The 27,717-nt window shown below is 43.4% G+C and overlaps 1 protein-coding gene across 1 annotated transcript in view; it reads right to left on the bottom strand.

Annotated features, from left to right (window-relative positions):
• Window positions 1–14,195: 14,195 nt before the first annotated feature.
• Window positions 14,196–27,717, bottom strand: part of MYL3 (myosin light chain 3) — a 35,157-nt gene continuing 21,635 nt past the window's right edge. Inside the window, exons 2-6 of the mRNA XM_035895633.1 lie at window positions 24,607–24,634; window positions 19,539–19,688; window positions 18,082–18,255; window positions 15,712–15,789; window positions 14,196–14,224 (exon numbers count right to left, since the gene is read on the bottom strand). Of these exons, the coding sequence (XP_035751526.1) occupies window positions 14,196–14,224; window positions 15,712–15,789; window positions 18,082–18,255; window positions 19,539–19,688; window positions 24,607–24,634 (459 nt within the window). The remainder of the gene's footprint in view (window positions 14,225–15,711; window positions 15,790–18,081; window positions 18,256–19,538; window positions 19,689–24,606; window positions 24,635–27,717) is intronic.

Below are 27,717 nucleotides of genomic sequence, written 5' to 3'. Positions count from 1 at the left end.
TTGTAAGCACTGTATTGTTAGCTATGGATGGAGAGTCTCTTTTAACAGAAACAGCTTGCTTCTTTAGTACGAGGAGAACTTCAACATGATCTCAGGGGTCCTATGACTCCCTGAGCATCTGCAGCATCCTTCCAAACTCTGTGAGGATAATTATTCTCCTCCCAGAAAAAAAACCAAACAAGCAAACCCTTCAGTTGATGAAACTGGGCCAGGCTATGAGTTCATAACTTGGGTGTTACACTAGTATTGGCATTTATTAATACTGGTCTTATCTGATATCACATGCACTTCAGGCTGCAGTGCTGCAGAGGTATCATTGCATACACATCGCTGCTCTACCTATGCTCTCACTGCCATCTTCATTGACACTGCTGTGAGTAAAGTCCTGTTAGGAGCATCTCCCCTGTGAGGAAAGGCTGAGGGAGCTGGGCTTGTTCAGCCTGGAGAAGAGAAGGCTGAGAGGGGATCTCATCAACATGTACAAATACCTCAAGAGTGGTGGTCACAAGGATGGAGCCGCTTGGGCAGGGGGGTGGGACTGGGTGAGCTCCTGAGGTCCCTTCCAACCCTTACCATTCTGGGATTCTGTGATTCTGTGATTTGCATTTCTAAAGGGAGCTAAAAGCATCTAGACATGATGTCGGATGCATCATCCCCTCTGCGTACACAGCCAAAGGCCTTGCTATTTCCTGAAATCACTATCCTGATACTTAATCTAGATTTCATTCACGTCTGAAACCCTGTGTCTCCCAGTTAAAGCAGGCTTGTAGTAGGGGAGCTTTGATCAGGCAGCTTCACCACTGAGCACAAACTATACCAATAAAAAAATAAGCAGTCTTGTCTGTGTAATTATCCTCACAGCTTCTGCTGGCAGAGTTGCACCACACCACATTCACACCTTTTCCTGCTGCTGAACAGCCTACATAAGGGGAGAAACACGAGGTGTAAACACAGCTCACTGCATTGACTCATGGTTTGAATCAGTTCCCTTTTAGCCCAGCGGTCATGCTTGTTCTGGAGGGTAAAATTCTCCATTATATCACCTGCAGCAAGCATGGAAACCGATCCCACCGCTGTCTTCAGGGTACTCAGAAACAACAGGCTCTGGTCCCTAAAGGACAGCATCCCCTAAGGGGGATCCAGAGCCCTCTGGAGCAGGGCAGTTGTCCTCTGGGAATGCCTCTAAACAGGGACTTTGAGCGTGGAGTCGATGAGACGATGCCAATGCCGACTGAGACGATGCAGTTTCCAGCCTTTTGTGGCAACATTTCTTCGGGTGCTGAAATGCTCGCACAGCCGACGTGCCCACACTTTGCTGCCGAGTGGGACGTGACAATGTTGAGTCAGCTGTAATGTGAATGCGGGAGAGGTGCAAAGAAAAAGTGTCAGAAAGCAAAACTCCAACTTATGGGGGTGTTGATAACTTCTCCCGGACTAGAATTCATCCCCATTCTCCAAAAGAGAAATGTGAAATTACTCTGCCACTTTTCATTTACTGTTTGGCCCCAGAAAGACACGGAAAGTTGGGCTTTACTCGGAAGAATTTTCCTCTGTCGTTTTTCATCCAGTTCCTGCACACTTTAACGTTGCTTAAAATGGTATTTATTTTTTTTTTGTCAGTTGCTCACTTTTCTGTTTGATGGATTCATGAATCACTGAGCAAACATTGTAAATATGCATTTTGGTGAAAACAAGGGTTTTGAAGGAAACCAGCCTGTAAATGGCACAGTGAAGCAATTGTCTTTTTGTTCTGTTTTGGTCTAGCATCAAGCACAGCATGATCCCAGTCAATGCCTGTAATCCTTTGCAAGAAAGATGATTATTAGGCATTTATAAATTAATAGCAATTAATGATGAGTAGTAGTTGCTAACAGTGCCTCTGTTCATTCTGGGCTTTGCTCATCATGCCTGAGATACTGGAATGTGTTAATGAAGTATTTTGCACTTGCTAGCTGTCTCCCACATGCATGCATCAGCCTTCTCTTTCCACTTTCTTTTTTTCAGAATGTATGAGACTCCATTTTTCAGGCAGTAAAAGAGGGTCCCTCGTGGGACCTCCTGGGGGAATTTTGCATTGCTGAACCAGAGAATAGAAATTAATCTTCTAAGAGGACTTGACAGAGGCAGAGATCTCTGCAGTCCACTGCCATGGTGTTTCTTCTACTTCATGTCCTTCCATTCCCATCTGCTGCCTTTGATGTCTGTGTGGGCATGTGTCCCCCAAATGACACAACCTGAAGGAAATTTTTGGGACCTCCATAGTCCAGAACTATGGTTGCTTCAGTAAGACAGGGACATGCAGGCACGTTTGCCTGCAGACAGTTTATTAATATGCAATTATTACTGCTGATGCTTCAGAAATACCCACAAGGGATGGGTGGAATTCAATGCCATTGGGTTGTCCCAATGCTACTCAGTTTATCCGAATATCCACTTCTATGCCAATTACATTACTACTGTAAAATTTGCCTCTTAAATTTGGGTACATGTGCACACACACCCCGCTCCAAGGTCCACTCTCCACTCTGCAGCAAATGCCACACCAGATTCCACCCCACCGTGTCAGAGAAGCCTCTATCTACAAGGCCAAAAAATCAGCAAAACATCTTAGGAACCACTGGGAGGTCATTTTTTGGTTGGTTGCTTTCTTTTTTTTTTTTTTCTTTTGTGGGAATATAGATGTTATATATCTGGGACCTTAGGGAGATCTTCATAAAAGGTCTGAATCTGGGCAGAATTTTGCTTTGGATTGCTCTGCTATGGAGACAATACATTCACTGTACAGACTAAACCTGGATTTTGGCTTCTAAATGTAGTACTTGGAAGTCCTCTCTCTCAGTCCATTTCCACTCATCACATTATGGTGCAGGAGATGTAATTCAGAGTGAACACTGATTCCAAGCAGCTTCAGGAGTGAACTGAAGGTTCAGGCATTCAGCTCAGCAAAGGAACAATATTCAGGGCATGAATAAAACAAAAGTAAAATGTAGTGAACACATACCACATTTTCAAGGACCTGTCCTTTCAGGTTGAGGTAGCTTGAGCGAAAATCTGATCAAATGTGGGAGTCTGGAGAAGCGTTATCCACCCAATCTTTCCTCCTTGGTAGCTGAGACATGGATAATAAGTTCAGTGGAGTTCTGAGCATGAGGTACTTTATTCTACTGCTGATATCTAACGGAGAAGAGCTGAATCATGACACAGGACTAAATATTTTTCCTTGCTGACTATGGTGGGTGCTCCAATCTGCATGTCTATGCTGGAGGTGTCTGAGTTACACGAGGTCAATTCTGCCTCGTTTGCACACTGGTGCTGTAAGCATCTTTATGGGGATTTAGCACCCAAAGCTATTTATGTGCTTTAGAAACACACCCATACGTGCTTCCTTGGGAGAAGAGAGTGAACCGACCCCGCTACTATTAAAATCAGCAGTGGCATTTCAGGCTTTGGTACCCCGTGAGAATAAATAAATGCCACTAACTGCACAGAGACATGAGATGGACCAAGGCAATTGAAAATAGAACTTCAGAAACATTTTCCTTCAAGAAATATTTGATTCTCAAAGACAGGCTGTGACTGTTTATGACTTCTTGAGACATCCTGGCACATTCCAAATAGTTCTGTTCCCATTACTTACCAACTCTCAGCATTAATAAATGGAAGTGGAGAGGAATTAGTCATGGGTTCAGCACCTGCTGGAAGGTTCTTTTCTGCAGTTGTGTTGACTGGGATTAAGGGGGTTTTTTTCTTCTTTTTTGAAAGGTCTCTTTCGTGGGTCTGGCAGGAGGAAGACATGACTAAGCATCGTCAGAGAGTATGTTCCTCAAAACTGAAATGACCAGCAGAAGCATCACCCTCTAAGCTTTCAGGTTGCTCAGCTCAGATGAGGTGAAACCTCTTCTGTACCACAGCTGTGATTTTTCACACTCTGGTGAGAGCAGGGATGGAGTGAGGATATGTCTGCCTAGATCAGGACAGGAATCCCTAAGGCTGTTTTGTTTCCGTCACTCAGAAAAACATTGCATGACAGGCTTACGCCTCCTTCTTCTAGCCCTAAAGCACATCTTTTTCACTTTTTCTACAATGGGAATCTTTTTTGCTTCTTCCTGGTGCACCAGCAATGTCCTATCTGAGGCCGTTAAGACACGGTTTGGTCTGTTCTGTGGACAAGTACATCCTCACGCAGCTAGAAGGTTTGAAATGCAGGACAAATGTGACGAGGTGTGTCACATACTCAAAAGGTGCCTTCTAGGAATGGCAGCTGCCAAAGGATTTGCAAGTAGTGTCTCTGTATTCATATATAAATGGCCTCAAGTTGTGCCAGGGCAGGGTGAGGTTGGCCATGGGGAACAATTCCTTCCCCTTGGGGCTGTCAGGGGCTGGACGGGGCTGCCCAGGGAAGGGGTCGAGTCCCCAGCCCTGGGGGGATTTAACAGCCGGGCAGAGGCGGTGCTGAGGGCCAGGGTTTGGGGGTGGGATGGCAGGGGTAGGGGGGCGGTTGGGCTTGGTGTTCTTAAAGGGCTTTGCCAACCTGAATGATTCTGTGATTCTGTTTGTAAGTTTGTCTCTGAGTGCACCTGGGAGAGGGTCACAGACCAGCTTAAATGCACAGGTTTTCATCCAGACCAACGCTGAGTGTACAACCATGATAGAATCATAGAAGCCCAGCATCACTCTCTCTGGTGTGCATGATGTAGAGTGTGTGCTGAGTTTCTACTCTTATATCTGTTTTACAGAAGCTAAAAGATACTACTGATGTTTTATTTCTGGCAAGCCAGCATGAAGTTAGAGTGGTAGACAAACGTGGTACCCCCTAAGTCTACCTAAACCAAGTTCTTCAGAAATTTTGAGCTGGTTTGAAGATACACAGTGAGTTTACTGTGGAGAAGCACTTTGTGTTGCACGACCATGGGTTTGGGCTTGTTTTGGGTTTTTTTAAACCTGTTACTAGGCTCCCACAAGCCTAAGTATCATCAGACTAGAAACTTTGTTCCAGAAATGTCAAACCACACTTTGAGAGATTCTGTGTGAGTCTGTGTTATCTACGTGCTTGTGTGCTTATTCCTATGCACCCATTGATTCGTCCTGGTGGGAACATGCGCCCAGCTTCAAATGCCAGCGCTGTCCTAAATGACACACAGTTGCTTCAATTCAGTATAGGTCTACCTACACACATATCTACTTCTCTTTCTTCATTTCTCCCGTCTTTTATCTTTGGCATGCATCATAACTCTCCCGTGGCACTTTTATTACAGGAAAATGAAGGAATTCACAGAACAGCTAGTTCAGAAACACAGGCACTTTTGGATTTCTAAATGAAAACATTCATTTTGCTGTTCTGCTGGGCTTTTGACATATTTCAACAACTTCACCTGATAAATGGGAAAAGAAGGATAGATGGACACAGGCTACGTAAGAAACTTTAGGGAATTTAAAGAATTTTCCATGTTAAATAAAACTAGGAAAAAATAGCTACGCTGTATCACAAGGCATTTGCTGAATTCATAGCTCGCATTGTCTACATTGCGCAGTGTGGTTCCATCTCTGCATAAACACTCACATGTATATTTAAGATAGATATCACAGAATCACAGAATCACAGAATCACAGAATCGTAAGGGTTGGAAGGGACCTCAGGAGATCATCTAGTCCAACCCCCCTGCTCAAGCAGGCTCACCTAGAGCATGCTACACAGGACTTCATCCAGGCGGGCTTTGAATATCTCCAGAGAAGGAGACTCCACAACCTGAAGTTTTTCCTCATATTCAGCTGAAACCTCTTATGTTTCAGTTTGCACCCATTGCCCCTAGTCCTGTTGCTGGACATCACTGCAAACAGACTGCTTCCATCCTCGTGACTTCCGCCCTTCAGATATTTGTATGTGTTGATGAGATCCCCTCTCAGTCTTCTCTTCTTCAGGCTGAACAAGCCCAACTCTCTCAGCCTTTCCTCGTAGGGGAGGTGCTCCAGTCCCTTTATCATCCTAGTAGCTCTCCTCTGGACTCTTTCTAGCAGTTCCTCGTCTTTCTTGAACTGGGGAGCCCAGAACTGGACACAGTACTCCAGGTGGGGTCTCACCAGGGCAGAGTAGAGGGGGAGGAGAACCTCCCTCGATCTGCTGGCCACACTCCTCTTAATACACCCCAGGATGCCATTGGCCTTCTTGGCAACAAGGGCACATTGCTGGCTCATGGTCAGCTTATTGTCCACCATATAATTGGATATTAATTCTCACAGTAAGCATGAATCCACAGGTATTTTCACATCATTACTCCTCCAAAAACACAGATAATGAAACTTATTGTACCCTGGGGGAGGCTTCATCTTGGTGGGGCAAGGAGCGGGTGAAGTAGTATGCAGGCAAGGTCTGCGAAGCGAGTCTCTGAGCAAATTGGTCAAGCTTACGAGTTGGATAGGATGAATCTCATCCATAAAAACTCAACACAGGCCTGGGAGAAGTCATGGATATTTCTGAGCAAAAAAGGGCAATAGCCTAGGGCATTGCAAGTGACAAGACATATCACTGTTTAGGCCGCTGAAATGAGTTCAAAGAGCCTCTCCCTGAAGCAGTTGGTTAGGGTCATTTTATTCTCAGAGGAGGGAAAAAACAGTGTTTCTAAGGGCCAATTAATCCCATCATAGGAGCAAAAGCTATGAAAACCCAAAGAGGTCAGTTGAGAAAAATTAATCCGGAAACCAGTTCTGGGAAAAACTACAGATTCTCTAGTGAACGGCATTATGGAGGAAATTAATGCTTAAAATCAGGTGTCATTTTGACAACAGGTTTGGCTAAACAAAAATAGTTCTGGTCATAGAGGAAAATGTTGAAAATGTAAAAATGTTTCACTTTAAAATGAGGCAGATGGATGCATTTTGATTCTTCACTCCAAAGCAGTAATTATTTGAGGTTAAAAAATAGCTTTTAGGGTGATGAAAAAGTAAAAAAAAAGATCTGGAACACATAACTAGGGGGCAAAGAATTTTTAATTGACCTCCAGATTAAACTATTGATGTATTTACTTGTTTGTTTACTTGTGGACATTACTGAAAAAATGTTGCAGTATTCACTTTCCTTTTGGCGTCCGGATCAAAAAAAAAAAAAAATCCACGCTTCACCCTGCTCTAATCCAGGCCTGGGTGGGTTTAAGGAGAGGGTAATGAAATGCCAGCCAATATCCTCACTCCATCTGAAACCCCTTCTGCATGACGGGGTGTCGCAATGCGAGTTACTGCTGGAATGTACTATGTTATTCTGGCAAGAAGTCAATAGGCTCAAACTCCTCAAATAACCAAAGCATGGTACTAAGAAATCAGCGGAGCAGGCAGCAGCCCAGACGGCCACTCCATTAGCAGCTTAACCACAGCAGATGTAAAGTCACCAACAAAACTCCCTACGGAGTCTCCCAAAGAGCCAGATGCTACTGCTATAAAAAGATCTTCTAGAAACTTGGCATGTCTCCTGCCCACATTTTTTTTAAAGAAACATTCTCTAGATAGGAGGTTATTTTTTTTTTTAATTTGGGGTTAGGGGTAAGGGAGAGGAAGAGGGGAAGGGAAGGGGGAGGTATTGCTTATTTATTCCAGTTTGCTTGTGAGTGACTCTCCTGCTCATGAAAACAAAATGCAGCGATAACATGTCCGGAGACCAGGGAGGCAGTAGGCACAATTCCAGCCTTCTCCCCCACACAGCTTTGCTTAGGCACCTTGGACTGGCCTGCGGATCCTTCCTCAAAGAGCCTTGCCAATGCACTTGGGGGGAAACACCAGCTATTAGCGTATTCCCTTCTGCTTCACTGGGCCACTGGTGAGCCTGGCTTGCCCCACGTGCTGCACTTCGGCAGTCCTCTTGCCTTGCACTCTTGGCTGGTGCACATCAACTCAGGTGGTTGTGCTTGGCCTGTTGGTCTTTGCCTCTCATGTTGCTCCATCAAAGGACTTGCTTGCTCACTTGAAGCACTACCGGCCATTCACGTTTTCCTGAAATATCTGTGAGATTCATCTAAGTCCCAGCTGCCGGATTCATGTGATGAGGGTGTTTCAGCTGTGATTTTAGTAACAGCAACAACAACAAAACCAGTAATAGTAATAATTGTGTAACCCTCTCAGTACAGATACCACCTGTGCCAACAAGATAAGCACTGAAGCCTAAGACAGATGGAGACACCAGTCCTACAGATACCTGCACTTAGATGGGTGAATGCCACCTATATGCCCAGACAAAAGGCTCACCTGCATCTGTGGATGAGGACAGATGTTGTTTGGGGAATGTATGGTGAAATATTCTGCAAGGTTTAGATTTAATACCTCAAGGTGATCACTTAATGGAAGTCTGAGTAGCAGCAGGGTGGTGGCTTTGGGTTTAGCAGTTGAGGAAGAAAGCAGCTGATGGCCCAGTGGAGAGATTAGGATTTCTCCTCCACCTAAGCTGCACCTGATGTGGTAAATAAATCTCTCTGAAATGAAGTCAGAACAAACAATCACGCTTTGATTTCAATTGAAATTTTGCGAGGTTTGGCCCTGGACTAGGCCGTGTAGGACTCATTGTGTGATGGCAATAGCCCAATTTAGAGACAAGTTTTGGTGACGACAACAGGGGATGGAGGACAAAGAGGAGGTAGTCATATGGCACCTGCTAGCAGAGTGTTTCAGGAGCCCTCACAGTGCTCCTCAGCTGTATGAGTCTTAGAGCTCAAGGGGTCTTTAAACTAGAGATACTCTCATAAGAGGTTCGCAGAAGACAAGAGGCATTCCCAAGTCATTCATTGCACCAGCAGGAAAGTAAGAAAGAACTGCATTTTACAACTACTTTACACCCTTGATTCAAATCAATATTAAGCTACCATTAGGGTCCAAATATGTATTTACAAGACAGTGAAGGCAAGATGCCTATGGAATGGTGTTTGCCCCAAGACAAACTAGGCCATAGGAAATCACAGGAGCCAAGGCTGAGAATGGAAGTGGATGCCCACAAAGGGAACCCTGAAGAGGAGATGGACCACTGGTGGTGACCCTTTCTGGTGTCCATATCTGGCAAAGTGGAGCAGACCTAGTTGCTAATCTCATGGGCTTATCAATGTTCTATGCATGGCTCTGTTCAGGACTGATGCTTCAGATGTAGTTTCTTCAAAACCAGTGATTTATAGTGGCAATTTTTTTTTGCCTCTTACTTGCACCTTTGTGTGCAGTTAACCCAGGCTGGATTTAAGACATTCCTGCCATTATTAGCATCTTTCTACTCCTCCCATTGCACTAGGGTTTGTTTTGGTTTTTATTTCCTTTAGCATTTTATTGTTACTGCCATCAGCTTGGTACTACATCTAGCTCTCTAACTGCTGATTTTCTGCTGTGGCTATTCAATGGTACATTTTGTTACAGCTCGTATATTCATGTAGTTTGATTGTTTGTGTTCTCCCATTCACAGCAATTCTTCTCTGCGGGGATGACCTATTCAGTCATTGCTATGCGGTTCGTAGCCTGGTATTGCAATGTTCCACTGATTATCTTCCTTCCACCAAGTTTCCAAATTGTAAGTTTTAACAATACCTCTTGCTTAAATGGATTCTCACATATTGAGATTTTTTTGGTATTTCCTAACAAACTCTACCAGCCTATAGCTTCTCCTTTTTCTGCCCCCAAAGGATATAGCTGTTGGGGTTTTTTTAACTTTTTAAATTATTATTCCCCAGAAAATAAGCCAACTTAATCCGTGTGGGTTTTCACGCTTCTCAGCTTTCCTTTGCCTCTACTGAGTTTTTTCCCAACAGCGTTTATTTCCCATTTCCCTTTCCCTCACACAGACACAGAAACGATGATGAAACCAGGTGACAAAGAATCCCACGTTTTACTGCGAAAAGCTACAGGACCATGATACGAATATGAGAACAATTTCCAGTTTGCACTGGGAAAGACATTTTTCTTGTTTCATAGGTCAGACTGTTGGCATGGGAAGTAATCCTTGTGGAGAAGGCAGGCATTTTAGCAAATCTTGTATACACTTCTGGTTTCCTTTGGTTTTTTTCTTTACATCATATATGTTAAAGGTGGTATCTTCCAAAACTGAGAAACATGTGAACAATGTTCAGCAAATGCCATGCTGATTGCTGGGCATTCTATTTTTCTCTAAAGATTAAAAGCATTTCTTGCATACGTGGGATTTATACAACTGGTTTAGTTCCTTTTCTCCCTTGCTCTCTCTTACAGCTTTTTTTTTTTGCAAATGTGATAAACACAAATAGAAAGGTCCAGTTGTTTTGGAAGGAAGAGGGGAGGGAGGGATACAGATAAATGACAAATATATTTTTTGATTGATTTAGTCATGAAAAAAAATTGCTCCCCTTTTCTCCCCTCTCCCCTGGAAATTTTGTATTGCTCTTTATATTCTTTATCAGAAAAAAAAAAAAAAGACAATGCCCAGGTATTCATAGTTCAGATTCCAGTTTCTTCAGTTTCCTGAGTGTATTGAATCTCCACAGAGGCCACCCTCTTCCCATGAAGAAACAAGACAAAACAAACAAAAAACCTTTTATCCAAATAACTTTAGGAACAGCACATTTTGTAGCTCTGTAATGGGAATCTGGGCTGAAAAATGAGAAGACATTCCATTACATCGAAATCCAAGGCCAGCATCTGGGGTTCTCGGCGCCTATCTTGTCCTAAAAATAAAGTTATTTTTAAGCATTAGAGGAAGAAAGAAGAAACAAACAACGCCACCAGCAATCAGCCTCAGTCATCCTCATGCATCTGTACTCAGCTTATTGGCAGCAAGGTCTGCAGCTGAACGTCTCCACACTATGAAGATGCCAACTGACTTCAGACAGCAATCGCACAGGACAAAATATCCTTAGTCAGTCCCAACCCCGCAATCTTACATTCAACGTGTAAATGATGGACAAAACATGGGAAGCAGTGATATGGAGAGGTAATATAGCCACGTCAGCCATGAAGCTAGGGTAAAGACCCAGCTTTCCAGAAAAACAGTCCAATTCCTGAACCACCAGACAGTTTCTCTTACTTCTGTTATCCCTCTATTATCTGTAGTCAGTCTCCCATCAGCAGCATTTGAACACAGGGATTTCTCTTAGCTAATGTCTAGATTTCAGGAAGGATTCCGTTCCTGAACCATAAGCATCTGATACAATTTGAGAGACCCGAGGCATTCAGAACATTCCCATACAGATGGCAAATATGACATAGTATTCGTGGGAGATTTGTCCTTCTCAGCGTTGGCAGCTGGACTCACTGCACCTATGTCCCTTCTTTGGATGAGGTGAATCATTCTGCATGCTCCATCAAACTGGACCTCCTTTAGGTCTGGAAATAGAAATACCTAACACCTACTTCTAAGCATCTTAATCTGATGGGAGCTGAGGAAGACTATGTCAGCCTGTCAAATACTGATGGCATATTCTAGGATCTCACCTACAGTCACATGAGTTCAAGCCACAGGGGTCAATTCACCTCCCCACACCTAAAGCCACTTGAGATGCCCTAGAGAACCCACCTCAGCACCTAGAGCTACTTGAGATGTCCTAGAGTACCCTGCCTGGCTCCCATTCACCAGAAAGTCTGCCATGGGCTCTGTATCCCACCTGTGAGGCCATGGATATATGAAACACTTGGAGCCTCTCAAACAAGACCATGAACCTACATGTGGGACACTGAATTGAGCCTCTGTGTACGCACTACGGACTGTCCCTCCAGCTGTACTGCTCTACTACTTGAGCTTTTATGTTTGAAGTTAAATAGGGTGGGTTTATAACATGAATTTTGTGTCAGAGAAACAGGTATCTGGAAAACTCTGACAACATCCAACTTGTCCCAAAGATGTTCTTTCCCAGCATTTTGGGCTGTTTGATCAGCTCCCAGGAATGGATATGCACCCAAGAGATAGGCCATGAGATAAGGCTCACATTCAGTCACATGGCAGGGGGAGAGCTGTGCGCATTGCCTTCACAAGGGGTCCATGTAGTCCTCTGCACGTATCTCACAGCCCTGCTCCCCACTGCAGTGGTCGCTGGACCACAAGTAGGGTACAGTGCTTTCTAGCTCTGTGAGAAAGCGTATGGTCTCCTGCTGCCCATGTCTTTCCAGCTGAGTAACGTAAGGAGTAGCTGTGTAGGCAGCCTGGGAGTGCTTTCTACAGCAATGTCTACTGTGAAGGAAGACACAGGCTTTAATCCTACAGAACACTTGACCTGGGGGGGGTGCTGAAAAAAACACTAGAAGAGTCACTAACTGAAGACGTAATTGATTACTCTGTGTTATAAATAGTATGTAGCACCTGGGGACAAGCCAATGTGGAGGCTGTATATAAGAAAAGTCAATACAGAGCAGTCACAACAGCTATGCTCAGAAAATACAGAAAGAGAAAAGACACAGTTGAGTTCTTACAGTGGGATACAGCTCTAGCTTTCCTCCAGCATATGGGAATGGCCAAGAAACATGAGCCACTACTCCATTTTTGGACTCAGATCCAGATTCCCACCGAGTTCAAATCCAGTGTTTTGGGACTTGTTTGTTATACGTTCTATGGCAAAGGGCCATCACCAATTCAAGGGTAAAGACTGCATTTGTCTTTCCGTCAACATGCCAACAGCAACACAGCAGGGAGTGGAAGATGCCACCCCTGAATGACGCCCATCATGGCTCATTGGCAAATCAGTGGCACATTGGTTCTCTGTGAGTCGGGAGCTCTCCGCTCCCTTTCCAAGCCCATAATAAGCAAAGACACTCTTGCTGGCCCCTATGCTGCAGCTCTCAGCCCTGTGCCAGCTTTACAGCTTGCCGCTGCTCACTTGTCTTCTTCGGTGGCTGACGTTGCTTTAGGTGACTAGAAAGACTTTTGGCATCAGAATGGGAATTTCCCATGGCAGCGAGTTTAGGATGAGATTAAGAATTGAAAACATCTCTAAACAACAAATAAGGAACACACTAGCTGTGGGATGACCCACTATGGCTGTGGGCCAGTCCAGATCTTTGGAATTGAAAACTGGGAGCCAGTGTTGGAAAATGGAATGTATGTTCAGAGACGATAAATGCCTTTAAGAAAGAAAACTGGACCATAATAAGAAAAGAAACCCAGTCATCTTTTTTAGCCAATTTACATTTGGTTCAGTTATGCCTTGGAACAAAAGTCCCAAAAACCTGGATGTGAATCCTACTTAACTCCCTCCCTGGCGTGCCAGTGAACATAATCAAAAGTCACCACACAACAGACAGGTCTCAGTGGGCTGGGATAATGTCAGCTCCAAAAGCAAAACAAAGCCAGGCCTGGTCAGGACAGAGTGGAAAAATAAACCAAAGCAGAAATAAAAAAAAAAAAAACAAACAAAGAAAACCCCAAGCAACCAGAACAAATCTGAAAGAAGCCACTGCGTTTCCCAGTTTATCACATACTTTGCAGAATAGATGGAGCTAGTTAACTCTCAGGTCAGACCTTTCCCAAGAGCTGAATAGAGATAAATAATGGTGAATGCCAGTTGAAAACAGTGGGCACCTTTTCCAGGAATACAAAAATAAACAGTGACCAGGAAATACTGGAACTAAAGTCCAGCTCATTTACAACGGCGAGACAGAGATACCCTTAATGGTACTGTGGTTTGGAGAACGCTACTGAATAAAGCCAGAAGATGTGCTGGACGAAGCTCATGTCTTTTCCTGGAAAACAAACCCATCTACCAGGAGATGTTGGGAGCCAGATTTATGGAAGGCCAATAATTAGCCTCCAAGCGTAGGTTCGGTAGCACAGGCATGCCTTACTCCTTCTTATCTACTTCTCCTTGTATTTTTTGCTTACTCTTTCTCTAGTCAGATCAGTTCTATCTCCTTGCCTTTTTAGAAGAAGTCTAGGAGCAGACTTAAGTGGACATGAAAAATATGCATCCTTTGAAGTTTCCAGTCAAACCTAAATGAGCACTTGCTCTTTGGAAAACAAATCCTTTTAGGATATATTACGTTGGACTGCTAAAATAAAGGTGTCCAGGTTGACCAGATGATTGTAGAAAGCTCACTGATTTTCTGTGCACTTGATAGCATGAAGATAACTTTTTACTCATTCTTATCCTACTTCCTTGTACAGCATGCTGAAAGTATTCGCTCTCTTTGACTAGCCACTTACACGTTCTTCAAGCCTATCTCAGATGCCAAAACCAAAATAATAGGATATGCAATGAGGACAGAAGAGACTCACCTGGTGTTCAGTTAGCCATTATATGCTTCACGAAAGCTGGAAACAAGAGAAAGAGATGGGTCATTTATTAATTCCCTTTCATTGAATTCAGTAATATCCTGGGTATCTCAGGTTGGGTGTTATTTAAATTCACTCTTCTTGCTTCATCTCATGCCATGAAGACCACCCCACATTGCAAATAAGATTCCAGACACCAGGTGCTAAATGCTTTGTAAGTCCTTAAGATAACATGTAGAGAGTGCAGAGTAGCCAGCAGCCTAGGTAGCCAGTGGAAATGAACACACACATCAGTCCGTCCACAGCTTGCGTAATCTCTTACCCCGGCTGCCATATGGAACTGGCTTTCCAAAGTATACAACCATGAGAAATTCTGGGTCCTCATCTTGCAAGGCTTTCAAGACTTCAGCACATTTGTCCTACACCAGGGGGCACCGAAGGTGCCTCTGGAGTGAACCTCCAGAATCCACAGCAGGTCACCAAGTCAGGTATCGTGACTATATCTCTCCAGTGAACTCAGATTTACAAACAAACTAAGTATTTCAAAGTCAAGTTAAGCTTTTGTTTCAAAAAGTTTTGGGTTCCATTTTTCTCCATTTAAAAAAACATTCATTACATAAAATTTTGAAATTCAAAAGGAAAAGGAAAAATACATTTTGCAGTAAGGGTTTTTTTTTTCCTTTCCAACAATCCCCCCAAGCTATGAATTTCCCTGAATTCAGCATAAGTTCATGAGTCATTTGGGTAGGCTAAATCTACAGATTTCTAAAATAAAGCACTTGTAAGAAATGTTTCCTTGAGCTCAAATGACTGGTATAGCATTTTTAAGTAGGAGACCACCAACCCTAATATTCATAAAAGGCTCAGCGAATATGACAGACCAGCTAGATCACCAAGATGATATAATCATCAGGCACCAGTTAACCTTAAGGAGGGCCCAGCTGTGTACAATAACATGTGTTCATGATCCCTATTAGAATATTGCGGTTTTATTGAACAGCCTGAAGCATACAGGCTTGCAAGACGCAGGAGAGAACCATGGTCCACTCACTCATGACCAAATCCTTTTATTCTGGCTTCCTACAACAGCAATGAAATAAAATGAAAGGTCTTTGGAAGGTCTTGTAGGATTCTTAGGACACCAAAGAGGATGCTGAGGTTTTGAAGGAAAACATAGTGATTATCTGTAAAGAAGTCTCAAAAGGGTTGTGTGTCTGGTTTTCAGAGGACAAGGAACTGTGGGAGCAGGTAGAAAAAATAATGCAATTTTTTGTTTTTTAAAAAAGGCAAACAAAATAAGAAAAGTTTCACCTCCTGAAAGGGCTATGGCCATTCAGCTATGGAAAATACAAGTAAGCTTCAACAGATAGGGTGATTTATAGAATCTGAATTAGTCTAAAATTTGGAAAAGCACGCATCCTGATCTTTGGCAGTCAGATCTTCCACAGGTTTGAACTTTCTCAGGATAATTGCAACAAAGCCTTCAAGCACATGGCCACTGCTCAGACCAGAGTGGTCATACCTACCTTCATAGTTGATACAGCCATTGGCATCTTCCTGACCAGCCATTAGCTTATCAACTTCCTCTTCAGTCAACCTCTCACCTGGGTGGAAAGCAAAATGCCTGTTTAGTACCTGAACATTTTTTTAAGAATTTACAAAGCACAGTTCAAAGAATCCAAGAATAAAAAAAGTGAGAGAGAAGAGAGTGAGACAGATTTTCTCTTCAGTTGAACTTGTGGTGCTGACTGCTAGGATAGCTACTTTTGACCTTGCAAACTGAGAAAATTTGATCTGAAAACCAGGAAGACAGAATAAATATGGAAACCCACATGATATTATATTCACATATCCGTTCTTCTAAGAATAACCTTTCTCTAAGTGACAAATCTTTAAGGCTTTAGTCACTTTTTAACCAAGTCCTTGCTAAGTAAACTCCTAGTAGAGTCACCATCTAGTTTGCCTCTGAGTTTGTGGTTCGGGAAGATTCCAAGATCAAACTTAGGATCTCTGATTTGTATCAGTGATCCATTCCATTTAATTATCTAAATATTAAGTGCCTATTTGCCTGTAAGGTTTCATTCTGGTTAAGCAGAGATCAACCCAATCCATCTCCTCATTCTGATATTAGGCACTGATTTTAGGATGAGACCAAATGAGTTCCAGATATGCAAGGGAGAAATTTCAGGGGGATTTCATAGAATCATAGAATAGTTTAGGTTGGAAAAGACCTTTAAGATCATCACATCAAACCATTTCCCTGACACTGCCAAGTGCATCAGTAAACCATGTCCCTAAGCACCTCATCTACCTGGCTTTTAAATCCCCCCAGGGCTGGGGACTCGACCCCTTCCCTGGGCAGCCCCTTCCAGTGCCTGACAGCCCCAAGGGGAAGGAATTGTTCCCCATGGCCAACCTCACCCTGCCCTGCCACAACTTGAGGCCATTTCCTCTTGTCCTATCACTTGTTACTTGGGAGAAGAGACTGACACCTGCCCAAACTGACCCCAGCATTTGAGAGACAGCCTCACCAGTGCCCAGCACAGGGGCACGGTCCCTGCCCTGCTCCTGCTGGCCACAGCACTCCTGATACAAGCCAGGATGTTGTTGGACTTTTTGGCCACCTGAAATCATAGAAATTAAAATAAAATGCATTGGGTGTGCCCTGCTATTCATGTTGTTCCACTTTTCCATAACTGAGTTCTGGCACGCAGGAGCAAGTCCTTAGCTGTTGTCAACCTGTGAAAATTCAACCAATTTTTTTGAAAATTGAACAGAAAAGCATGCTAATTTACAGAACATTTGGCTGTGCCTAGGATTTTACCAGTATTTTGTGATGCCACTCTAAACAGAACTGTTAATTCTTAAGATTGAAATACTTCCTATTGGTAATTGAAAATCAGATGTTACCCATTGTTCTAGGTTACTGGAAGTAGAAGCCTAAGTACAAAAGTATTTCTTGTAGGACTGTGAAATTCACAGAACCGCACAGAGTGGCTTCTCTGTCCCAGCTAAGGTTAGATAGGGCAACAATCCTGACCCTGTGGGCTTTTCCTGTCACCACTGAATTTGGTCCCCAAACCAGTGCGATAGCATCAGTGATAGAAAGGAAAATAGCATTCTTCTCATTTTTTATTCCCTGTGTCATTAATAGACAAGGATGTGTCATTGAATGAAAACCCCTGGGCATAAAAGGTTTGGCTTTTTGAATTGATATCCCAGGTCAAAACCCATCTTTGAAATCATTTGGTCTAAATAGTGGACAAACACAAGTAGAAAAGGCTGATCTTGAGAAATGCTTAGTGGATTCAGATGACAACATGTCAGTGCCTTCTAATCCAATCAGAAACCTGTCATTAAGGTACAGCCAAATTTTCTGTCCCGCATTCATTCTGTTGTCATCACTCTCTGTGAAAAACTGAGCTTCTGAAGTCGAAATTTGAGAGAATGGAGAAATATTGATCCCTACTTTAAAAACAGGAGCTTTCCATTTCAGAGACACTTCTGTTAAACAGATGACTGATAAAAAAGTGCTTCATCTTAAAACTTTTCTTGAAGGTGCAGAGAAATGCAGACAAATATTGAAAGAATAGATGGGGTTTCCAAAGCCTGGATAAATTTATGGCAAAAGAAATATAATAGTTATCGGAAAAATAAAACACTAAAACAAAGAAGGAAAGGAGGAAGGAAGGAGAGACAGTAGATAAGTATTTAATCTGTAGGTCAGTGATTTTTAGCTTCATTATTAAGGAATCTTTTTTGGTCTTTATAACTGAGGACAATGTGATGGCAGAAGTCTTGCTCAGTCATTTTCTCCATAAAGTTTACCCAGAATGATACAAGCTGTATCACAAAGGCCTCAGTGTTAAAACTGCATGAGGAAAGGTTCACCTTACCCAGTGTAGCCAAAACGTGGCGGAGTTCAGCTCCCATCACCGTTCCGTTTCCCTCCTTGTCGAACACGCGCAGACCCTCCACGAAGTCCTCGTAGGTACCCGTGTCTTTCGTCTTGGCAATATGCTGGAGCATGGGCAGAAAGGTCTCAAAGTCGATCATCTTGGAGTTCATGTCTACAAAGACACAGATGGAAACGAAAGTTTTGGTGGATTCTGGGAGAGTTGAGGACTAATCAGGGTGCATCTACAATGGGTAGGTGGTGAGGGTAGAAGAACTGTGGCAATAAATGCCAGCTGAAGGGGAGAAAAGAGCATACATCATACATACAGATGGAAGAATGGATAGAGTGGGAAGGAGACAAATATGCATTTTTAATAGAGAGATTGGTTGATTGATAGATAGATAGATAGATAAATATGCCCTAGTATCTGACATATGCAAACATTGACCAGGATCAAAGAATCCAAATCAAGACCAGGTTGGATGGGACTCTGAGTAACCTGATCTAGTTAGCGGTGTCCCTGCTCACTGCAGGGGGGTTGGGCTAGATGATCTCTAGGGGTCCCTTCCAACCCAAAACATTCTATGATTCTATGATTGATGAAAGAAAATACTGTTAGACTCCCAAGATTGTTTCATGCAACATGAAAGTATGAAACTAAGCAGAAGACAGTAAGAGAAGCTCATTGACAATGTGAAATCAGCTTTGCTTTGCAGCTCTAATCCAGAAATGTTTAAAACCGTACTGGGAGAGAAGTTCAGAGCAAATAGGCTCTGTATCCTGTATTTTCCTGCTGCTTTGCCTTTCAAGAGCATCAGAGGGCATTTTGTTTTCATATGACTCCTTGTCGCACCTGCCGTTGCGTCATTGCCATATCCTGACATATCATAGTTGTTGAATGAGGCCCTAATTGTCAGTTCCACCTCAGTGGAAGGAAAGGAGAGAGAAATCATTTAGAAAATGTCTGAAGGTAGATATGGTCTGGGAGAGATTTCCCTTTGTTCTGAGATATCCAGCATATGGTGAATGTTGAAGGGAGATATTACTGCAGTCATTACAGACCCTCTAATATACACTTTTGTAGAACAAGTTATGTCCTCACATTCAGATTATCCCTTTCTTTCTTTGGATAACTTCAAAACGTCTGCATTTTTAGTAAACACGAGTGAATGCCTGTCATCAAAGCAATTTTAAAAGGCAAAAACTTGTCATTGTAAAACACATTGACGCGCAGGGCCATTAAATTAATTCATTCTCCTAAATTTGAGACAATTATATTGACTTCAAGACCTTTTTTTGCCTCGTTTACTTTTCTGCTAGTGATTTGCAGAAGCTGTTCCATATCCTTTGTTATTTCACAATTAATCTTTCCATCAGAAAATGGAGACCTCGACTGCTTCACAAATAATTCTTGGAGTGATATTTTTCAAACCAAACACAGAGGAGGATACCAACCTTCTGGTTTGGGTCTGCCAAGCACTTTCATGACCTCAGCCTGGGTTGGGTTCTGCCCCAAAGCTCTCAAGACATCTCCACATTGTGCATATGTGATTTTCATCTCAGATTTAGGAGTCCGGTCGAAGAGTGAGAAGGCTTCCTTAAATTCTAGAACACAAAAAGATAAAAAGAAATGCATGTCATGCTCCCTCGGATAAAGTCAAAGCAAGCCTAGACCTTCCCCCTAACTAACTCTGCCTGACCCTTTCATTCTACAGTTTGGGAAGAAGTTTGATGAGTTCTGTTGTTGCTGTTATCTGCAATGTTTGTGTTCCTCCTCCCCTGCATCTTCCGGTTCAATCAGGGAATGGAATCGGAGAGGTCAAATGCTCTTCTCATGGTATTTCCGTCTCAGCTAACGTCAGGAAGTGCAGAAAACCTTATAGAAATTGTTGGCCTTGGAGAGCTTTTCAGCTCATCAGGAGCACTCAGGACGGCACTCAGAATTCAATAACAGTTCTGCTCATTAGCTAACTGGCTATCATATCCAGCATTATACACTTAGAGAGCACTGGCACAGCCCACAGATACAGGAGCACCTCTATTAGCAGGTAACAAAATATGCCATGATAACCTACAGGAATAATCACACAACAAGCTGCCTATTGGTGGGGGAGGGTGAAGGTTTATGGAAAAACCTTATAATTGATGAATTGTATTTAACAATGTCAAGGAGCAGATCTAGAAGGATCCACTGAGTTTTCTTTTTTCTAGCATCCAATCCAATTGCAACAGGAGAAGTCAGCTTTGGCATGCCATCAGCTACCAGTGCCAGGCCAGATCTCATGTGTGGAGATGCAATTGTTCCCTCCAGTGCTTTCAATTCTGCCTGCTTTCCTCCGTGTGCCCATGCAGAGCTCTTCCCCTTGCAAGACAACCAGCTCCCTTCCACTACATCCTTGGAACAGATCCTCATGTCTTCTCTTTACTTCTAATCAAAGAGGGAGTCCCTTTGAGTGGCAATACCTTGACGTGAGCATTCCCATGGGAGAGGATCCCTGTTCTACCATTAATTACTGGGATCAGTGCAGGATCCCAGGGGACACTTCCCCAGACACACTAGTTACTCAGGTTTCCCTCTCCCTGTTGGAGTCGCAGACACCTTGCGCAGACAGGAGCATCTCAAGGCACAAGCGACAGTAATATGCTGTTATCCTTTCATGAACACACTGCATACTGCGCGGCCCACAAGTGACCACAAATATCTCTTTGGCTTTAAAGCTGTGAATCCCTGAATCTGTCCTTTGCCCTGCTGTTACTCTTCTGTATATGTTTCCCTCCTACTCTCCAAACATAGTAAGGCGATTTTTTTTTTCCCCTAGATACTGACTCATTCAACCATTCAGCCATGCACTCTGCATGCCAGATTTGTGTCCATCTTTCCCTTCTCAGTTCCTACTCCTCCTCATTATCCCCCCCTCCCTCTTTTTTCTTTCTTCTCCTTTGCTTATTTCCCTCTCTCCTTCCTTCTTCCAGTGTTGCCGTGTTTGCTTCTCCTCCTTTCTCCCGCCCGTTTCATTCTTACCATTCCACTCATATCTTGCTCATTTCCTTCCTCACTTGACACTTTCACACAATGATGATTTTCTCATTTTGGATTAATAAATGCTCCCTTTGTTTTCTTCTTTGCATTCTCCTCTTTGCTCTTCCTTCCTCTCCCTGCCTCTCTCTCCTGGATCTTTGCCTCCTCTGTCACCGGCCGGAGCCCAGGTCCCATTGGCAGCCCTCACTCCAGCAGAGGGCAATAGTGGATTTTCATGGGCTCCTTGCTGACCGTGGAAGGGGGCCAGAGACCCACTCCAGCTCTGTCCTTCCCTGGAGGTCTCAGCAGCTGAGGTGGACGAGGAATGCACCTATGTCCCTAAGCTACTCATCCGCCTGCCGCTTACCTACTCCCTGAGACCAATTGCCTGAGCACCCTTCACGCCACCTCCTGAAGGTTCACAATTCATCATAGCTACCAACAGCTCACATTTCTCTCTCTTTTTTTTTTTATTTAAATTTAAAATCAGTTACAACTGCCTCCCACGAGATCACTGGCCTGTGGGTTTGGAAACCCCATTTTGTCAATATACAGAAGCAGTCTATTTTTTTTTTTTTTTTTGCATTTGCATTTGCATTTGTTGGCTTAATGCAAGTTTCCATCAAAGCAATGAAACCAGCATGGCTATGGTCTCCTTTGTCCTCCTGCTAGCCATTAAACCTCTGGCAGGAGCAGTGTATATTTTCATATGCCTAATTGCTACCTATCTTCTCATCTTGAATAGCTCATATTCTTCTCTTTTCAGCAATTTAGGGCCTCTGAAGAGGCCAGAATCCAGTTTCATAAATACACATTGCCACAACCAATCCATTTCACTCACAGTTGAGGCAGGAGGACATGTAAAGATGGATGTGTTACACACGGCTTCACCCACAGACCACTCTTCTTCTTCTGAGAGTAACATTTTGGGGGCTAACATAATAACAACTCCTTGCAGTGAAGTAAGCTTGGTGCAACAAAGTCATTTCCTTAGCAAGAGGAAGGGGTTCAGAGTATCCTAGAAGATAGGGCTGGAAAAGACCTTGAGTTGCTGCATTGCCTGATTCTCCTCCACCACCTCAATTCAAAATCAGCTGCCAGAAAACCAATTGGGTTAATGGTGATGGACGGACAGCCAGTAATACCTAAGACAGACTTCCTATTGATCTAATTTCGGCTGACAAATAGGGAAGCATCTAATTTCACTGAGACACCTAGGTCCTCATCTGGTAAACAGAGAGAGAGAAAGAGAGGTGATTATTATTCATTAGAGGTGTATTCTGTAAAAACCACATATAAAGCTATGACCTCCTGATGACTTCCTGAAAGAGGAAATTTGACAAAATTAACAGTGCAGAGTGGAGTTGAAAATTAATCCAGAACAAAACAAGTGCAACTGAAACCCAGAAGAAAGGGAGAGCTGGAAACCTTGGAATCAGGAGAGAGTGAGGAGAGAATGGGAAGGAGAAAACAAATCAAAAAGATATATTAATCTGGAGCTCCTGTGAGTCCCAACTCTCAAGTCATGCCAACAGCCAGTATAACAGCTATAAATCATGGCAAGTGGTGCTTTTAACACAAAATAAAACAGTCTCAAGCACTGGAATACTGATCGTCCACTTTCTTAAACTGGTGGCACGCTTCTTGGCAAGGTTTTGACATGTGCAAACAAGTATAGAGGACAGCGCACGCCAGAAACTATCCAGGGACAACAGTGGACCATGCTGTAGCTATCAGTCTACATCTGAAGCATCTAAGCTCTACCTAGGAGTAAATATCTATCTAGGAACTATCAATCTGTCTGCCTACTTATCTATGAACCTAAGAACCTTCTAAAGGTCAGGTGAAGGAGAGAGGGGAAAAAAAAAAAAGAACCAGAAGAGAGCAGGAGGAAAGAAATTGAGGAGCTGATTGAGGAACAGTGATCAGTCCCCAGGTGATGTTCAGGCCATTAATCACTCCTTCCAGCAACTCATGGCAGAACTGATGAACCATCTGTGGGATTAACCTTGAGTGGGTTTAGTGTTTCTCCCCACTCTATTATGCTGTTGTAGCTGATGTGGAGATCTCATAGCCTGTCTCACACAGATGATGCTATCTGCTTCCTTCCCCATGGCTTCCCTTTGATATTTCAAGGACATCCTATTTCAGAAGTCCTGGATTCCCAGCTTCTCTCTGTGTATGCAGTGAGTACAGCTAGACCAGAAGGCAGCTGTAAGAAGAAAAGAAGAAAAGAAAGAAGATGCAAATTTCTGTTTCTAGAGATGGTCAACGTCTGCTCTAGGCCTGCTACCTTTTATGGCAGCCTTGGGGTTTCTCCAAATTTGTCATTTCCTTGCCGTTCCAATGGGCTGATGTGCAGACGAGCACCCCATTTTTTTCTGAATAAGTAATTTCTTTGCCCATTCTTTGATATAGTGTCTACAGATAGTTCTCCTTCAGGAGAGAGAAAACTAGGTGGGTCCTATCCAATCCCCAAAACTTTAGCTGATGAGAGATCCAGCTGTTGTGTGCTGCTGGAATAGTTCAAAGGTTTGTGGCTCAGAGTTGTGCCTCTTCTACGGTTCTCCCATGACTTTGGGACTAGAAAAGGGGCAGGTTTCCAGAAATGAACAGTTGCCTCCAATCATGAGTTACTTTTGACCTGTTATTAGAAAATAGAAACTAAAGCCATTAAGGGGAGCGTGAAAGTCCCAAGGTAATGTTGGAAGTCTGTGGCAAAGCCTCAGTCTCTAAGATATTATGGCATTTGGGTCCAATTCAGCAAATCCTTCTATTCTAATTAACCCATTTTCTGTTACCATCTTTCATAGGCTCCGCCAAGTTCTGCCAAGTGTTTAACAACCAAAGCAAAATTCTGCCAGATGTTTGACTCCATCTATCAATTATCCTATAAGTAAAAAGCAGGCTGGTAGCTGAGGAAAAAGGGGACAGAAGCAGTGGTAGTGTTCCCAGGACTTCGTGCATGAGGTTTCAGTATTAGTTTCTTGGGTTTCAGAAATGAATGCTGATGTTTTGCTTTGAAAGAAAAAAAAATGTCATTGCTGTCATTATTTGCTGGATTCTGGAGAGCTGTCACAAAACTGTAATGCATTAAATTCTGATTGAATACAAGGAAAAGTTCTCAAAAGCAGGGTTGGGAGACCTTCTCTTAAAAGGGTTGCTAGTTTGTTAGTGGGTTTTCTTAAAGAAAGAGCATATATTTGGATTGAGGTTTTGGGTGTGTGCTTTTTTCTTTTTTGGTTCTGCCTCAGTGGCAGTGGAGTTGGTGTTTTCTTTAATGAAATAAATAACTACTCTCCATGGTGCATGACTTTCCCCCTTTCTTCTTGACCAACTCAACAGAGAATTTGGAGGAGGGACAGAGCAGGAGTAAAGCTATGAATTAAAGAGCAGCTTTCTCAAGGTAGCTCCAATACCACATCCGTGTTCACCCCAGCACTTGCCAGAGCCTCCCAGTGACAGTATTTACCACGCACAGTAGAAAAACCACATCTTCCTCACCTTCAATCTGATCAGGGGTGAATTCAACCTGAAAGAGACAAAGAATAACAGCCAGATAAAAACCAGAAAACTGAAGCAAATAAGAGCAGAACTGGTTTAGTCTCTGTCTTACGGGTCTTTGTGAAGTCCATGAAACAGACTGACTCATAACTTGAAGAAAATAATTTTATAGAGCCTGTTGATTCTTGTTCTTTCCTCCTCCACCTTCCCTATTCACCAGCTCCCCCTTTAGGACCTCTACCCTCACCACAAGGCTGCAGATATCCTTTGTCCATTCTTCTGCTGCCCCTGTGGTCCTGCTGTAGTCTCTCCTTCCCCTCTCCCAAGTGACTCCCCCACGGCTGATGTCCTCTCCAGAGATGCGTATGGTAGCATCTAGTAAACCCCAGGCTACTTTGTTGAAAGGGTTTTATCTGTAGACAGATCATGGATTCATTTAGGTTGGAAAAGCCCTTTAAGATCATCAAGGCCAACCCTTAACCTAACACTGCATTCCACCACTAAAGCCTGTCCCTAAGCACATCATATTCCCAGCTTTTAAATACCTCCAGGGATGGGGACTCAACCACTTCCCTGGGCAGATGGGAATCTACTCTCTGTAGTTTTTTCCAGTGGAAGAACAAGGGGGTATCAAGTGAAGCTGGCATGAATCAGGCTCAGAGGAAAGTGAAGGAAGTGGTTCTTTGCTCTTCCAGCTGAATTGTGGAAATCTGGTCAAGGGATACTGTGGATGTCCACAGTCTACATGTGTGTATAAAGGGTCACAGGACCATTTCATGGAAAAGAAATCTGTTTCTGTAGAGTACAAAACGTGCAGAAATACATAGCTTAGAAAGACTCTGCTTGAGGTTTAGGAGAATGGGTTTGGAGAAGTTTTAGCCAGTTCTTGTACCTTTTCCTGAAGCATCCTCTAATAACCACTGCTGTACTGTACTGGACAACTCTCTGGACCTTGCTCTGACTCTGCCATCTGCCTCTTTTTCTTTCATCACTTCAGAATTCCTCCTGTTTCCTACATTTTAGGGTTGCCCTGCTCCCTATTTTTGCATGGCACTGCCCTCTAGCAGCTCCAGACTTCAAAAATGCTACAAGATGCCAACATGCTGCTGCTGAGCTCCAGTGCGAAAGAAGGAAACACAATGTCAGGATGTGAGGTCCAAGCTTCCGAATGAACAAGCACAGGTCAGAAATGTGAATTTACTCCAGAACTTACACCTACCTCTCACGGAATATCAACACGGTGGGTGTTTCTGCTGGTGCAGCCATTCCTGCAGTGCAGGAAGACTGGCAGATTGCCCTTATGGGGAAGACATAAATGAGAGAAACCATATTTTGGTATGCATAAACATGCAAATGCATAAATGCAAAGCATACACTTGGGCCAGACCTAACAGTACATGAATACACACCCTTGCAAGCATTCCTTTGTGGACATATATGACCCTTCCACACATTTTGGGAACAACTGCGCACATTTTGGATCAGATTTTCCTTATGAAGCTGACCACCTCACATGGTTTAGTATCATATTTTGTCCCTTGGTAGCAAAGCAGCCAAGTGGAACAAAGGCATAGTGAGAACCTCAAATGCAAACTCCCTGGTTCCTTCTTTCAAGGTGAAATGCAACGTGACACATCGTGACACAACCCTTCATCATCTACTTGGGATTTTCATAATATTAAAGGGTGGAGCTGTTGTAACTCCTGAGCTCTCTGGCCAAGATGGCTGTGATGTGGCAGAGCATGACAACACCAATCTCTTCATTCCACCAAGGCCACGGTGGACAGCTCCCAGATGCTTTTCTGTCTCCAGATACCCTGAGCAACCAAGGAGTAATATGAAGGACATAATGAAGGTCTACAAGGCAGATACAAACAGCCCAAAACTCTTATTTCCTACCAGTGTCCTGCCTATTTCTCCCTACTATAGTGTTTCTGAGCATCTTCTGGCTTAAGAGAAGGAAGAACCAGAAAACATCTGGTGGACTTGGAAGGTAGGACTCAACACTAACCCTGCAATTGTTGAAAACCCGGCTGCTATTTTTGTGTCTGCCCTGTTCCGTCCTTATCTGAACTAGCTCATTCAGGGGATTACCACTTTGTTTGCAATTCTCAGCCATGATTTACCTTGAATGAAATCCAATTAATAAAATAGTTGCCTAAGTGGCAGCCAGGAGGCTGTCTGGAAGGAAGCGTTTAAAGAATGCAAGAAAGGAGCCCTCAGAAGAATAGCAATGCTCTTCCCTTTCCTAACACATGGAGGGGTCCAAACACATCTTTGTCATGGAGATTATAATCATCTAGATTGGGTCCTATCCCAAATCCACATACCTTAGTTTAATTAGAAATAAATACCCATCAGGGAACACATTCATACAGGTGCATTGTCAGCAGCAAGCCTTATGCCCAGTGTGTCTAATTATATCAAGCTTTGAGAATCTGACTGAAGCTAATTGCATATTGAGTTTATTCAGGCATCAATAGCCAGTGTGGGTGAAATAAGGCCAGAGCTGCTGGCAACTCGTATTTAAGTCACTATGATGGATTGCTCTTGGGGAAGAATTCGTCTCAGCTGCACTTAGATGTAGACATCCAGATGTGTCAGTCACCCCACATTTGCCTTATACCAGACGAAGGGAACAGGCACTTCTAGGGTGTGATTTGACTTAGTTTAGGTCTATACCTGGGGAGAAGATCAGTTGTGCTCTCCTTTTCAATGAGTGGATCAATCAATTCTACAATGACGATAAGCAGAGTGGGGGTCCCTAGCACAGATGTAGATGTCCTTTTCTGATCTGATGAGTCCCACCCAGAAAGCGTGATCTAGCCCTTTGGCAGACTGCAGGTCAGGAGAAACTTTGCCAGAGTGAAAAAAAAAAAGGATGACTACAAATTCCCACAGCTGGATCAAAGGGAAGGTTTGAGCTTGAAGGGCTGAGTGTGCCTCACCTCTAATCATGGCCCCTATAAAAACACCAGCCAGAGCTGGAGGACCATGCATGACAGCTGGCAAGGCGGTGGCAGACGGTTTGACCAGACCTACCACCCAGGCACGGCTTCCTCTCAGGAAAGCTGCAGAGATGTGTGGGTGGTGGCTGCTGCTATTTTCTCC

The sequence above is a fragment of the Egretta garzetta genome, unplaced genomic scaffold (genome assembly GCF_000687185.1).
Source record: "Egretta garzetta isolate BGI_Z169 unplaced genomic scaffold, ASM68718v1 scaffold275, whole genome shotgun sequence".
NCBI classification, from domain to species: Eukaryota; Metazoa; Chordata; class Aves; order Pelecaniformes; family Ardeidae; genus Egretta; species Egretta garzetta.
Note: the sequence above shows the minus strand (reverse complement) of the source record. Positions and strands in the feature narration are given on the sequence as shown.